This window comes from Marmota marmota, unplaced genomic scaffold (genome assembly GCF_001458135.2).
Source record: "Marmota marmota marmota unplaced genomic scaffold, marMar, whole genome shotgun sequence".
Classification (NCBI taxonomy): domain Eukaryota; kingdom Metazoa; phylum Chordata; class Mammalia; order Rodentia; family Sciuridae; genus Marmota; species Marmota marmota.
In genome coordinates this window covers 1,194,781-1,207,201 of record NW_026000101.1, presented here as the reverse complement: position 1 = coordinate 1,207,201, position 12,421 = coordinate 1,194,781, and the positions used below count along the sequence as shown (strand labels likewise).

The following is a 12,421-nucleotide window of genomic DNA, read 5'->3' as shown; positions in this document are numbered from 1 at the left end:
AAAGGCTCTACACAATGAAAGCAAGTAGATTCTATTCCTGCTCTTTTTTTTTTTTTTTTTTTTTTTTTTTTGTGGTGCTGGGGATTGAACCCAGGGCCTTGTACATGCAACACAAGCACTCTACCAACCTTGCTATAGCCTTAGCCTGCTGTATTTCCTAGAATGTACAATGTATCGTACAACTGATACTTCAAAACAGATTTGCAAGGTTTTTTGATATTTAAACATGAATTCCTGGGTCATTGATATGTCTGAAGATATTTGAGAACGTAGTATAGAGGAACAGATTTCTCTAATTGGTAATGAGAACCTGAACAAATGGAACCTGTCAGTCTTCAAAAATTGTTAATAGGAAGAATGCTGTAAAAGTTCACAAGGAAATCAAGGATCCATCTCTTAAGTAGTTTGTGGTGCTACATTCTTGCTTTTTTAACAGTCTTTTAAATGTCATCTTATATCCCAAATGAATATTGTGGCAGTTCAGTTTACCTTTTAGATTTCACCCTTGAAACTCCTTGAGAAGGGCTGGGGCTGCACCTCAGGGGCAGAGCACTTGCATAACGTGTGAGGCACTGGGTTCAATCCTTAGCACCACATAAAAATAAATAAAATAAAGGCATTCTGTCCATCTACAACTACAAAAAAAAAATGCTGAAACTTGATTACAAAAAAAAAAAAAAAGAGAGAGAGAGAGAGACTCCTTGAGGAGAGACTATGTCTGGTTCATTTCTGTATCTCCCTCAAGTCTTCTAGTACAGAAGCACTCAGCAAATGTTAACTGCTTCTTCATGGCCATGATTCAATGTTGATAATATGGAATGAAATTATCTTCATGGTTCTTTAATGTTATCATCATTTTCCAGACTCTTCATTGGAAGAGAACAAAATTTGTGACTTCTGTTTTGGTCTCTTTAGAGGGGATGGGTTTGCAGTCATTCTGGCTGGCAAAAGTCTTTTCATTCTGACTTCACAGGTTATGAGTCAAAGAAGAGAAAATAGATGTTGAATATTTGTGTATTGGAATTAGACACACATGGCTCCCTATATAAACCATAATTTATAATCGCTCAGACACCAGAAATCTCTTCATCCCACCATAATTTCTTCCTTTTTTTTTTTTTTTAATATTTATTTATTTTTTTTTTAGTTATCGGCGGGCACAACATCTTTGTTTGTATGTGGTGCTGAGGATCGAACCCGGGCCGCACGCATGCCAGGCGAGCGCGCTACCGCTTGAGCCACATCCCCAGCCCATCCCACCATAATTTCCTGTCAAGAAACTGCTGCCCACTTATTGATTGTCCAGTCATTGACACTTTGTGCATGCTTTCTGTGTATCCTTTTATTTAGTGTTTACTATAAAATCTTTGTGGGGCTGGGGGTGTAGCTCAGTGTAGAGCACTTGCCAAGCATGCATAAGGCCCTGGGCTCAATCCCCAGTACCAAAAAAAAACCTCTGATGGACAAAGACCCTATTAAATATCTCTTTGTACCTCCAATCCTGTCCTTTTATGACAAAGGTATTAAAAGGATAAGACTGTCAAGCTGTCTAATTATAAGATAATTTAGTGTCTGGCATGAAAGTTTTTAAAATTCAGAGCAGAATTTGATTATGCCTGACAGAGGCTCTGCATTGTCCTTTTCTGAAATAAACAAACCTGTTTCTTAAGGCTGCTGAGATAGAATCATGGGATAGAAATTGAAGAGGGGAAAATAGATGGCTGAATATTTGTGTTTTTGAGTTACACACACGCAGCTCCCTGAATAACTCTCCTACCTAAGGCATATCTTTTCTCTACCTCTTGGTAATGTTATAATATTGCCCTGTTTATATCCTCCATAGTACTAATCATACCCTGAAATTGTTTATTTACTTCATTGTTTATTTCCTTATCGGTTACCATGTTTGTTTTATTTACTGTTGAATTATTAGCACATAGCTGAGAGTTCAGCCTATGATAGGAACTCGATAAATATTTCAATAAATAGTCTGAATAGATAATGAGAAGCAAACTTCAGCTAATGGATATGAATACCTGGTTGGAATTTCTAAAGCCCACTCTTTTTTCCACAAATTGGAGTTGAGGGACACATCTAGAGATTCTACCAAGACCAGCCTCTCTACACACATCCCAACTTCCCAGTCCCCTGCCTTGTTCCAAGTTGACTTTTCAGTAAAGCATTAAACGGTAATAAAAATACAAGCCTGAATATGCAGTGTCTAGACTTAATTCAATAGAGAATATCCAATTTATACCTTGTTTTTCATGTTCTTAACTCTAATGTCCTGATGGGATGGAAAATGTGTCTTGGGTCTGAGCACACTGCTTGCCTAGGGCAGCAACAGACCTTTCTTCAAATTTAAATTAGCTGAAGCCTGGTTTCCTATAAGTGAAAATAGAATATCCTGATTAAACACAGGCCATTCCACTTAGGTGACTTATCCAAAGTATTAGCTTTTTTATCTACTGACATTTATGATTAGAAAGCCTTAAGGTAATTAAATTTAATTAATGGCATCCTTTTGTACATTAGTACAAATTATCTGTTTCCTGCCAAAGAAGCTGCTTTTCTTCTCCTTATCTCATATTTAAGTTTGAATACATATTAAATATGTCTTTTAAAAAAACAACTGTGTACTGGGGAATAAGACTGATCAAATTGTATTACGTGCATGGAATATGGCATAGTGAATCTCACTATCATGTACAATTATAATGCACCAATAAATTTTTTTTAATTAGAAAAAAAGAAACAACTCTGCAGAATAAGGATTGCGTGTCTTAAGCCACAGGTACAGATCTTTCTGCTACCATCTCCAAATGTGTTATGTTATAGTTCAAGTTATTTGAACTCTCCATCTGTAGATTATGAAAATAATTCTGAGTAAAGATGCTAGGAAAGTGTTCATTCATTGCATGATATTCTATATAGACAAAGTATCAAGAAACAATATTTCTGTATACTTAAGCAAAAATAATTCTTTCTCTTAAGTGACTCTTCTGCCAACTTTCAACTTTTCCTGGAAAAATGGACCATTCCCATCATATGGGGATGAACCATACAAACCACAGTAGCACCATGCCACCATCTCACCATCACCCGACCTCAGCTTCGCACTCCCATGGCGGAGGAGACGGCAACATGATGATGATGGTAAGTGCCCGAAGAGGCAGCCCAGGCCCTCCCCCGCTCAGCTCTAGAAGTAGTGGGATTTTAGTACTGGAAGGTTATTATCTTTAAAGATCAGCTAACGGATGAAGAAGCGCTAATGCTGATCCCCAAACATGTCAAATGATTTGCCTAAATGTGGCAAATACAGAGTTACACCAGAAAAAAATATTTCTAGGGACTCTTTCTTCTCTAGTCCCTTCTTTTGAAATTCACCCTCTTCTGGATTAAGTTCTGGGCTTTTTTTTTTTTTTTTTTAAGCTTTCATCTTTTTTTTTTTTTTTTAATGGACACAATACCTTTATTTTATTTTTTGTGTGGTGCTAAGGATCAAACCCATTGCCTCACACATGCGAGGCAAGAGCTCCACCACTGAGCTCCACCCCAGCCCCAATTTCTGGGCTTCCTGCTTTGTGTAGAAAGAGAAACAGACCCCAGGTGCTGGGGAGGGCACAGGGAGTGCCCCTGCTCAAGGCCTATGGCATTAATGCTAATGTGAGGGAGAAGGCCTCCCACTTCCATGGATGTCATTTCTTAACTCTCACCCAAACCTGTCACTTTTAAATATGCTAAGCCTCTTTGGCATTTTCATTTAGGATCGTCAATCATTTCTAATGAATTTACTTTGGTTTTCTGGCAGCCTATGACCTTCTACTTTGGCTTTAAGAATGTGAAACTGTTGTTTTCCGGTTTGGTGATCAATACAGCTGGAGGTGAGTAAGCCAGCAGGTAGTGTTTAAAGGTGACAGTCACATGAGAGATGGTGACAGAGAATTTGGAAACTCAGCACCTCTTTCTGTCCAAACTACTGAATCAGTATGGTTATGTCATATAACTACCATATTTCCTATCCCCTAAAAGTAGTACTTATTTTGATCCTCTGGTAAACCTCCCTTCATTAATGTGTATGTTTTGTAACTCTGAAAAATAATTTAGATACCAGATAGGAACCTTTTGCAATTCATTTCCTTTCATCCTTTTCCAGAGTGTTTCCTTGTTTGATAAGTTATTGGAACTGGACCTAAGACCAAGTTCAAATAGCACAAAATAACCCTAGGTTAAATGTATTTCACAGATACATTAAGCCTCAAATAGTGAAATGGCTTGCCCAAGATCACATAGAGTTAGCATGTCAGAGCTAAGACAAGGACCCAGACCTTCTTAGAACTGCCTAGGCTAGCACTGTTTCTAGTGTACCAAACTGTGGACAACATCTTTTCCAATTCTTAGAGTCATATCCAGTTTAGGAGTGATAACCCACCTTTCATGTCTATCATGTTGCATTAGTATGCTTTAAATTAAAAATGCTAAAGCTCAATAGTCAGTTGGACTGCTTTAGGTACCAGATATATAATCTACACAATCTGTTTTGGGGAAATGGGCTATTGTATTAGTTCAGGTATTGTGTTAAATTATTAGGGTGATACATTAATGTCATTATCAGAACTTCACAGTATGAACACAGCATTGAAATGCCTATTCAAGAAATGTAGTCTGCAGAACTCAGTGGCATATGCCTCTAATCCCAGTTATTTGGGAGGCTGAGGCAGGAGGAGGATCACAAATTCAAGGACAGTCTTGACAACTTAGAGAGTCCCTATTTTACGATTAAAAAAAAAAAAAAAGGAGGTGAGTAAGCCATCTTATGGAGACACACAAAACTGTTGGGTAAGAAGATTAGGGATGGACTTCAGGGGTAGGATGCCCCTGAGTTCAACCCTTAGTAACAGGGAAAAAGAAGAAGAAGAAGAAGAAATAGTCAGCATTTAAAAATAGGTTGTTGGGCTGGGGATGTGGCTCAAGCGGTAGCACGCTTGCCTGGCATGCGTGCGGCCCGGGTTCAATCTTCAGCACCGCATACAAACAAAGATGTTGTGTCCGCCGAAAACTAAAAAATAAATATTAAAAAAAAAAATTCTCTCTCTCTCTCTCTCTCTCTCTCTCTCTCTAAAAAAAAAAAAAAAAAAATAGGTTGTTAACAGGAGGCTGAGGCAGATCATTTGAGCCCAGGAGTTCAAGACCAGACTAGACAGCTTAAGAAGGCCCTACTCAAAAACAATTATTTTATTCCCCTTTTCGATATTCTACAATGTCTCAATGTAACAGAGCTGACTTAATAACACCCAGCAGCCAGAACAAAGGGTTATTGTTCAGACGACTTTTTGTATCTTGATCAGAAAGTAAGCCTAACACAGGGGTGCATATCTGTAGTCCCGGCTATTTAGGAGGCTGAGGCAAAAGGATCACTTGAGCCCAGGCATTTGAGATGGGTCTAGGCAAAACAGCAAGAGCCTCTCTGGAAAGAAAAAAATGTAAATTTGGTATGTAACTTGGATAGATTACAATGTTAGCTTGCACAAGTCTCTAGGTTCAAGCCCCAGCATGAGAGAAAGAGTATTCTCCACCAGAAGCCATGGTTTTCATTAATGACAGCTGCTCTCCTATCTAAGCAGGTAAAGAGGTAACAATATAAAAACGAAACGTTGATAAAGCCAAGAGTTGCAGTACTTGTTCTCTGCTGTCTCTCTAGCTGGACAGCACACTGGCTAATGATTTGGACAGGTTTGAAAGTACCACCATCTTTTCTTTCCCCGCTTAGAAATGGCTGGAGCTTTTGTGGCAGTGTTTTTACTAGCAATGTTCTATGAAGGACTCAAGATAGCCCGGGAGAGTCTGCTGCGCAAGTCACAAGTCAGCATTCGCTACAATTCCATGCCTGTCCCAGGACCAAATGGAACCATTCTTATGGAGACACACAAAACTGTTGGGTAAGAATATTGAACAAATCCAGATGGAAGTTCTAGAGATATAATTTAGTTGGGCAGCAAAGCAGCTAGTTTGTTAGCAGTATCTTATCGGCCTCCGACCTGAGATAGTGATTCTATGGAACCTTGATCAAAACTGGCTTTGGGAGGTTAGGGGTTGTAGGTTACAATGGGTCAAAGCAGGAGTAATAGAAACTTTCCTGCAAACACATATTTGTTCTGAGTTGTAAGTATTGGTCATTTTGGAAAGTCAGTAAAATCTGTATTTTTAAATATTTGCCAAAATAATAATGAACAAGTTAGGAATTTTAGGTGAGGGTATAAAAGAATGGCAGAATACAAATGATTCCTTTCTCTCAAGCCAGTTCTATCTTCATTTTGTTTACCATATAGGAGTTTTATGTCTGTTCTAAGAAAGTATTTGGATGACTTTTAGTTTTCTCTAGATATCAGGAAATGCTTTTTGAGATTCAGATTTCTTTTTAGAAATGTAGATCTTAAAACTAGATTGGACCTTATGAAATTCTATAGACCAACATCCTACTTTCAGGCAACAATATTATTTATTTTTGTTGCACTGATGAGCTTATTGAGGCCCAAAAAGGTATGGTACCTGAGGTGATACAGAGTGCGAGTTGTCAGGTCTCCTGTTCCTGATTTCTAACTATCCCACCCAACTTTCACTTCTGATTCATTTTTGTAAAGTGTGAACTTTGCAAAGTTGGAGACCCCCAAATTATTCAGGCAAAGGGGCTGGGAATGTAGCTGAGTGGTAGAGCACTTACTAGCCTGGGTGAGGCCTTGAGTTCAATCCCCAATACCACAAAAAGAAAAGAAAAACAAAGTTTAAAAATATTCAGGCAAATAAGTGTGGGAGAGTGGGTTAGGATCCAAGGGAGAGAGAAACCAAGATTACTTCTCCTCCTTTACACCCCTCCCAAAAGGGTACCTCCTTCTGACTCATAACCTATCTGACCACTGCTTATAAACCTGGCAGCCCTATGGTGTTTCATTTCAGGTGTCAGTGAGCAACAAGCTCACACACAAGCACCGTGAATTGCCAGGGTGGCTGTGAGGCTGAGCTCATGGGCACAATTGCTCCCCGTTTCTCCTGATTGCAGAACTCCTGTGAGACGATCATGTGTCCTTCTTTATCCCCAGGCAGCAGATGCTGAGCTTCCCTCACCTCCTGCAGACAGTGCTGCATGTCATCCAGGTGGTCATCAGCTACTTCCTCATGCTCATCTTCATGACCTACAATGGGTACCTCTGCATTGCAGTAGCAGCAGGGGCTGGAACAGGATACTTTCTCTTCAGCTGGAAGAAGGCAGTGGTAGTGGACATCACAGAGCATTGCCATTAACATCAGAATCCATGGTGTGGCCTTATCGATTGCAGTGGAAAGAGGTTCAATACTGGAAGACGTGGTTCCTGCTACAATCATCCCTCTTGCTCCTCTTTACACAAACACACACACCTGCTGAATAGAGGTCTAGTTTACAGTCTCCAAGATAAAATGGTGATTTCCCAAACTGTTTTTTTCTAATAAGCTGAGATTCTCATTCCTTTTGAGAAGCCTCCCATAAGCTGTCCTCTCCCCCCTCATCACCCTAGATCCTTGTCTAATCCAGGTAGCTTTCTAGTGGATGACTTGTTCATCTGTGTCCTTTCTTAATCTTCTGGGTTTTCTTTAACAGACAATATGTGAATTTGGTGGGATTTTTTTCTGGGTCAGTGATGGATCGGGATTAACTTCAGCCAGCAATGGTAGCTGAGGGAGATTCTTGCCCAACTAAACCCAGGACTCAAACATCATATTAGAAAGTAAGCTTCAGTCTTTGGACTCAGTGGGTGAGAACGACATTGTGCCTTCTCTAGGTGTGGTGTGTGGCACAAAATCTTTGTAGCTTTTGAGGTGTTTTGAGACTAAAACAGGCCTAGAGCTTGCAGAATGTGTATTCTTGGGCTGTGAACTCATCAACATGTGTTCCCACTTAACATTTTGATTTGAAGGAGCTTGTCAGTTTAAAAATAAAAAAGACAATCAATTAGAGAAAATAGATATAGATATTTTTAAATAAAACCATTGGCATTTTACTTGGACTTGGTACTTTGGTTTTTCCAAGCTGAATTTAGTAAAAGAGTTTGAATTCTTTTTTCCCATTATTTTCATGTGTCTGCATCTAAACCAGTGATTTTCAACCTTTAGCATGCATCTTAGAATCACCTGGTGGGCTTGGTAAGACATTAGTTGTGGGCCTTAACCCCAGAGCCCCCAAATTGGCATTTCTAAGTTCCCAGGTGATATTCCTGCTGATGGTCCAGAGGGTTACACTTTGAGAATCTCTGCTTTAAACTGAGGAAGTGTCACCTGGGGAGGAGAGGGGCTCCCTGGGCATGAAAATTTGAATTGCTGGTTGTAGATGCTATGTCTGAGCATACCTCACATAGTGAAGCTGCTAGTCAATACTTTATCATTCCACAAACGTTTTTTTCAGCTCCTGCTGTGTGTGCACAGGTGTGAAGGACTATAGCCAAAGTACTTTTATCAGCATGTATGAAGTCACTCATCCTTATTTTTAAGATCTGTGGTTTCTTGGAAGTAGTTTGAAGGCTGAGAGAGACCTTTGATCTGTGGTGTAAATCAGATAGGCATGGGCCAGGAGGGCAAAAGCCCCATTTTCTCTTTGGAGAGACTTAGGGTGTGGTCTGCTGATGGCCAGATCTTCCTCATCCTCCACCATCCATGCCCCTGCAGGGCAGATCCGCATTGTCTATGTGACCATCTTTATTACTCTTGGGGACTGAATTAGATCACAGGTGGCCCAAACCTCTTTTCACAATGAAGAATCATATTGGATTTTTATTCTGTTCAGTCTTAGTCTGTATTGCAGTCTTCTTCCCAAACTACCTCTTTAAAGTGATTCTTCCTGTGCTGGTCTGTTAAATCCTGCCCTTCTTGGTGCTAGAGCCTGCTGTGCCTCAGGGCAGAGAAGACCAAAAAAAAAAAAAAAGCAGCTATCTCATAGACCTGTGTTGTGGTTTTGAAGTTTGTACTTTCTCTGTGGCTGCCAGTTAAATATTGGAGAGTGAGGAATGTGTACTTCTATGGCTTTGAACCAAGAGGGTTATGGCCTACTGGATTTAGGTTAAAATCCAAGCCGCAGCATTTAGAGCTTTGTGCTTTCCTCTCATTTCATCCCCTTGTAGTGCTGATACTTGTAGGCAAGAGCCGTGAATGACAGGAGCCCAGCATTAAGGTGTAAAAGCTTCTTGTTGTGTCAGAAGCCAAGGGATGATAAAACCTGAGGAATATGTAAGAATCAATGCCCAGTAGTGACCAACATGAGCTACTATAAACTATAAACTTCCAAAAACAAGATCTTATCAGTAAGTGAGAAAAATCAAGGCCAAACCAAAAAAAAAATCAAGGCCAGTTAAGACAAAGTACTTTGAATTTTAAATTCACCAAGAGAAACCTCAGTTTGCGACAGGTCTTCGGTGTTCAGGGTAGAGAAAATCTCCTAAAAAGACTGAATTTTAGAGATCCTCAGACTAGGTTGCCAAAGGATAAAGCTAGGGAAGGTGAAAAAAGTTAAAGCTTAAATTCCATCACTCTAGCTTTGTCTCAGTGGTGTTCACTTCTGTATCCCTGTTCACTCAGAATTTACTTCCTGATATCTTTGACTTTTGGGATCTAAACTTCTCTTTTCCTCCTTCCCTGTTCATATCTGGAAGACTGTACCCCCATTTCTTTGACCGTTATTACTCTGCTCTCCTCTTCCCTGTCTTTGTCTTTTCTCCCACATAGTCTAGTGGGTTAAATCTCCCCGGCTATCCTGGTGTAGTGGGCATCGCTACACCGTGAATATAAATACCAGTCAGAAGTTGGTATTTATAAACCTGTAGAAACCTAAGTAGGCTTCAAGAAGCAACTAGAATTTCTCTTAAGACTGGGTAAAGGGCTACCTATTACCCTCCCCAGAGTTATAAAATTGTAGGTGCTGCTCCAGTCTGATAGAGGAACACTCAACTCCTACAAATAAGGAATCCACTTGTCCACCAGGAGAAAAGAAATTAAGAGTCTCTTCACTACTGCTATTTAGGGTTGCCCAGAATTCCCTTTCAGTCTGTGGGTACGTAGGTTCCTGTCACAAGGGGTTCCTTTTAAAGAGCTAGGGGTGAGGCAGGGGGTACATGTTCATGTCATTTAATTTTCATCCTGCCCCTCCAGCTGCTTCTTCAGAAGATATATCTAAAGATACAAAGTTTGCATTTGATATAATGCCTTAATCATTGGGTCTACAATTCATGTTGACTGTCTTAGATTGTAAGCTCCTGGAGAGCAGTATTGCTGTAGTAGGGATGTTTTAACATGTCATGTGCAAAAGAACAAAATAAATATTTTGATTTTATTTTACTTCTGTGCATGTCTTCCTATCCAGGATGATTATCAGAAGCTGGTCCTTTTCTTTACAGTCTGCACAGAGCTTGGCCATTACCATTGGTTTTTAAGATGTCAGAGTCTCTCAGATGGCATGATCCCATCATTTTCATCTCACTGTCCTCCCACAAGCTACTACATGTCACAAGATCTACCTGACCCTTTGCAGGAAAGAAGTGGTCTTCATGAAGCTGTAGGTCTTCCAGTACACGAAGATTTCTGCATTTAAAAGTTAATTTTTGTCACCTCATAATCCCTTTGCTGTGTTTATGCCATCAGACAGGAGGCTCTGAGCTATTTCCAAAGTTTATTACCAAACTTGTTATAAGCATTGACCTTGTCTATCCCTTTAGAAACACCAGAATGTTGCTGTTATTTCCAATTCCTGCTGGCCCCCAGTGGGCATCTTACCCTTCAGTACCACGCCTACTATCTTCCTTTAACGTAATATGAGCATGCACTTTGGAGTCAATGGGTTTGAGTTCAGCCTCCACCACTTACTAACAAGGTGACTTTAGGAAAAATTATTCTAACAATGGGTAAACCTTAGTTTTCTTATTTAGAGGAAGGCAATAATAGCATCTCATTACATTAGGAGCAATATGATTAAGGTACTCCACACTAAACAGGCATCCAAGGCATAGTATGTCTTTTGTTATCGACTGATTATATTGTTCCATCAGTTTTCAAGAAAAAGAAAGGTTCTCTCTTCTGGATCAGGTTAGTATCTCTTTCTAAGTACCTGACCAACTTCCTCAATTTGGGGATTCCAGAACTGAATAGCTCCTAAGACAGAATTGATGCATGTGATTTCAGTTGTGCTAAAAGATTTACAGTTGCAATAAGCCCTAATTACTAATGTAGTAATTATCTCATTGTTTATAAAATGGTGTGGAAATTCCATGAGACCTGAAAAAAGCAATCTCTCATTCTATCCAATTATCCCCCCTTTCTTAGACTGAACTGAGGAAGACTAAGAAGGCAAAGTAGCAAAGATGTCTAGAAGCATGGGTTCAGAAGGCAGACCGCCTGTAATCAGATCTCAGCCCTACCACTTAATTGCTGAGCTGTAGTTTCACCTCCTGTGATAGAATAAAGTACCCTCTTCATAGGAGTTAAAATTAGTAAAGTAATCTGCATGAAGCATCTGCTGCTGGCTATTAGTAGAGATCGGGAAGATAGGAACCACAATGTTTTCATGCTTCTGTGCCAATTCATGCTGGAAAGTCATAATGACAAAGACGAAGGCAGAGTCTTGTTCCTTCCTCTTTCTATTTATTTGTGGGGTTTTTTTGCTTGGTTGGTTGGTTGGTTTGGTTGGTGATTTTCTCCCTTCCATAAGGCCTTTACAGGCTTCGATAGAATATAACTTGATTTCCCTATCTGCAGCCTGACTCTTGGGGTTTCACTATTGTTTTTAAGACAGTAAGGTAACAGAACTGGTGAGTCCTACATAAAACTGGAAGAACAAAGGTTTTGTAAGGATGTCTGGAGTAAAAATGGAAACTATCTCATTCTACCCCAGCATATCCTATATTAATGTTACTCAGACTTAAACTATCCCCAAAAGGCTGGGTAAAACCCATCAATTATCTTTACAACTGATGATTCCAAAGGTGGTTAATACCTTTGGAATTAATGGTTCCCTGCCATTGAATTTAATGTTGAAATTAGGGCTCGATTTGAAATTACCCTCTGAGCTGCTCTTGGATGGGTTCCCACTGGAAAAATTCTTAGGCAAGTTGAGAAAGGAAGAAAAATTGGAATAACAGTAACACTCCAAGGAGAATCCCTCATGTTTTGCTCCATTGCCTGTCCTCCCAAAGTTGCACCCAAACCAGTTGCAAAGCCATGCTATAAACAGATCTGGCACCTACAGCTTGTTCAGTTGACACACAAATCTAATCTCTGTGAGGGCAGGGGTCTTTTTGGTTTGTTTTTTAGTTGTAAATGGACAGAATGCCTTTATTTTGTTTATTTTTATGTTGTGCTGAGGATCAAACCCAGTGCCTCATGCATGCTAGGCAAGCGCTCTGCTGCT

General features: G+C 39.8%; 1 protein-coding gene across 1 annotated transcript in view; it reads left to right on the top strand.

Moving 5' to 3' along the window:
- Positions 1 to 10,356, top strand: part of Slc31a1 (solute carrier family 31 member 1) — a 33,392-nt gene extending 23,036 nt beyond the window's left edge. Inside the window, exons 2-5 of the mRNA XM_015492185.2 lie at positions 2,995 to 3,156; positions 3,812 to 3,884; positions 5,771 to 5,939; positions 7,098 to 10,356. Coding sequence (XP_015347671.1) covers positions 3,031 to 3,156; positions 3,812 to 3,884; positions 5,771 to 5,939; positions 7,098 to 7,299 — 570 coding nt within the window. The 5' untranslated portion in view covers positions 2,995 to 3,030 and the 3' untranslated portion in view covers positions 7,300 to 10,356. The remainder of the gene's footprint in view (positions 1 to 2,994; positions 3,157 to 3,811; positions 3,885 to 5,770; positions 5,940 to 7,097) is intronic.
- The last annotated feature ends 2,065 nt before the right edge of the window (positions 10,357 to 12,421 follow it).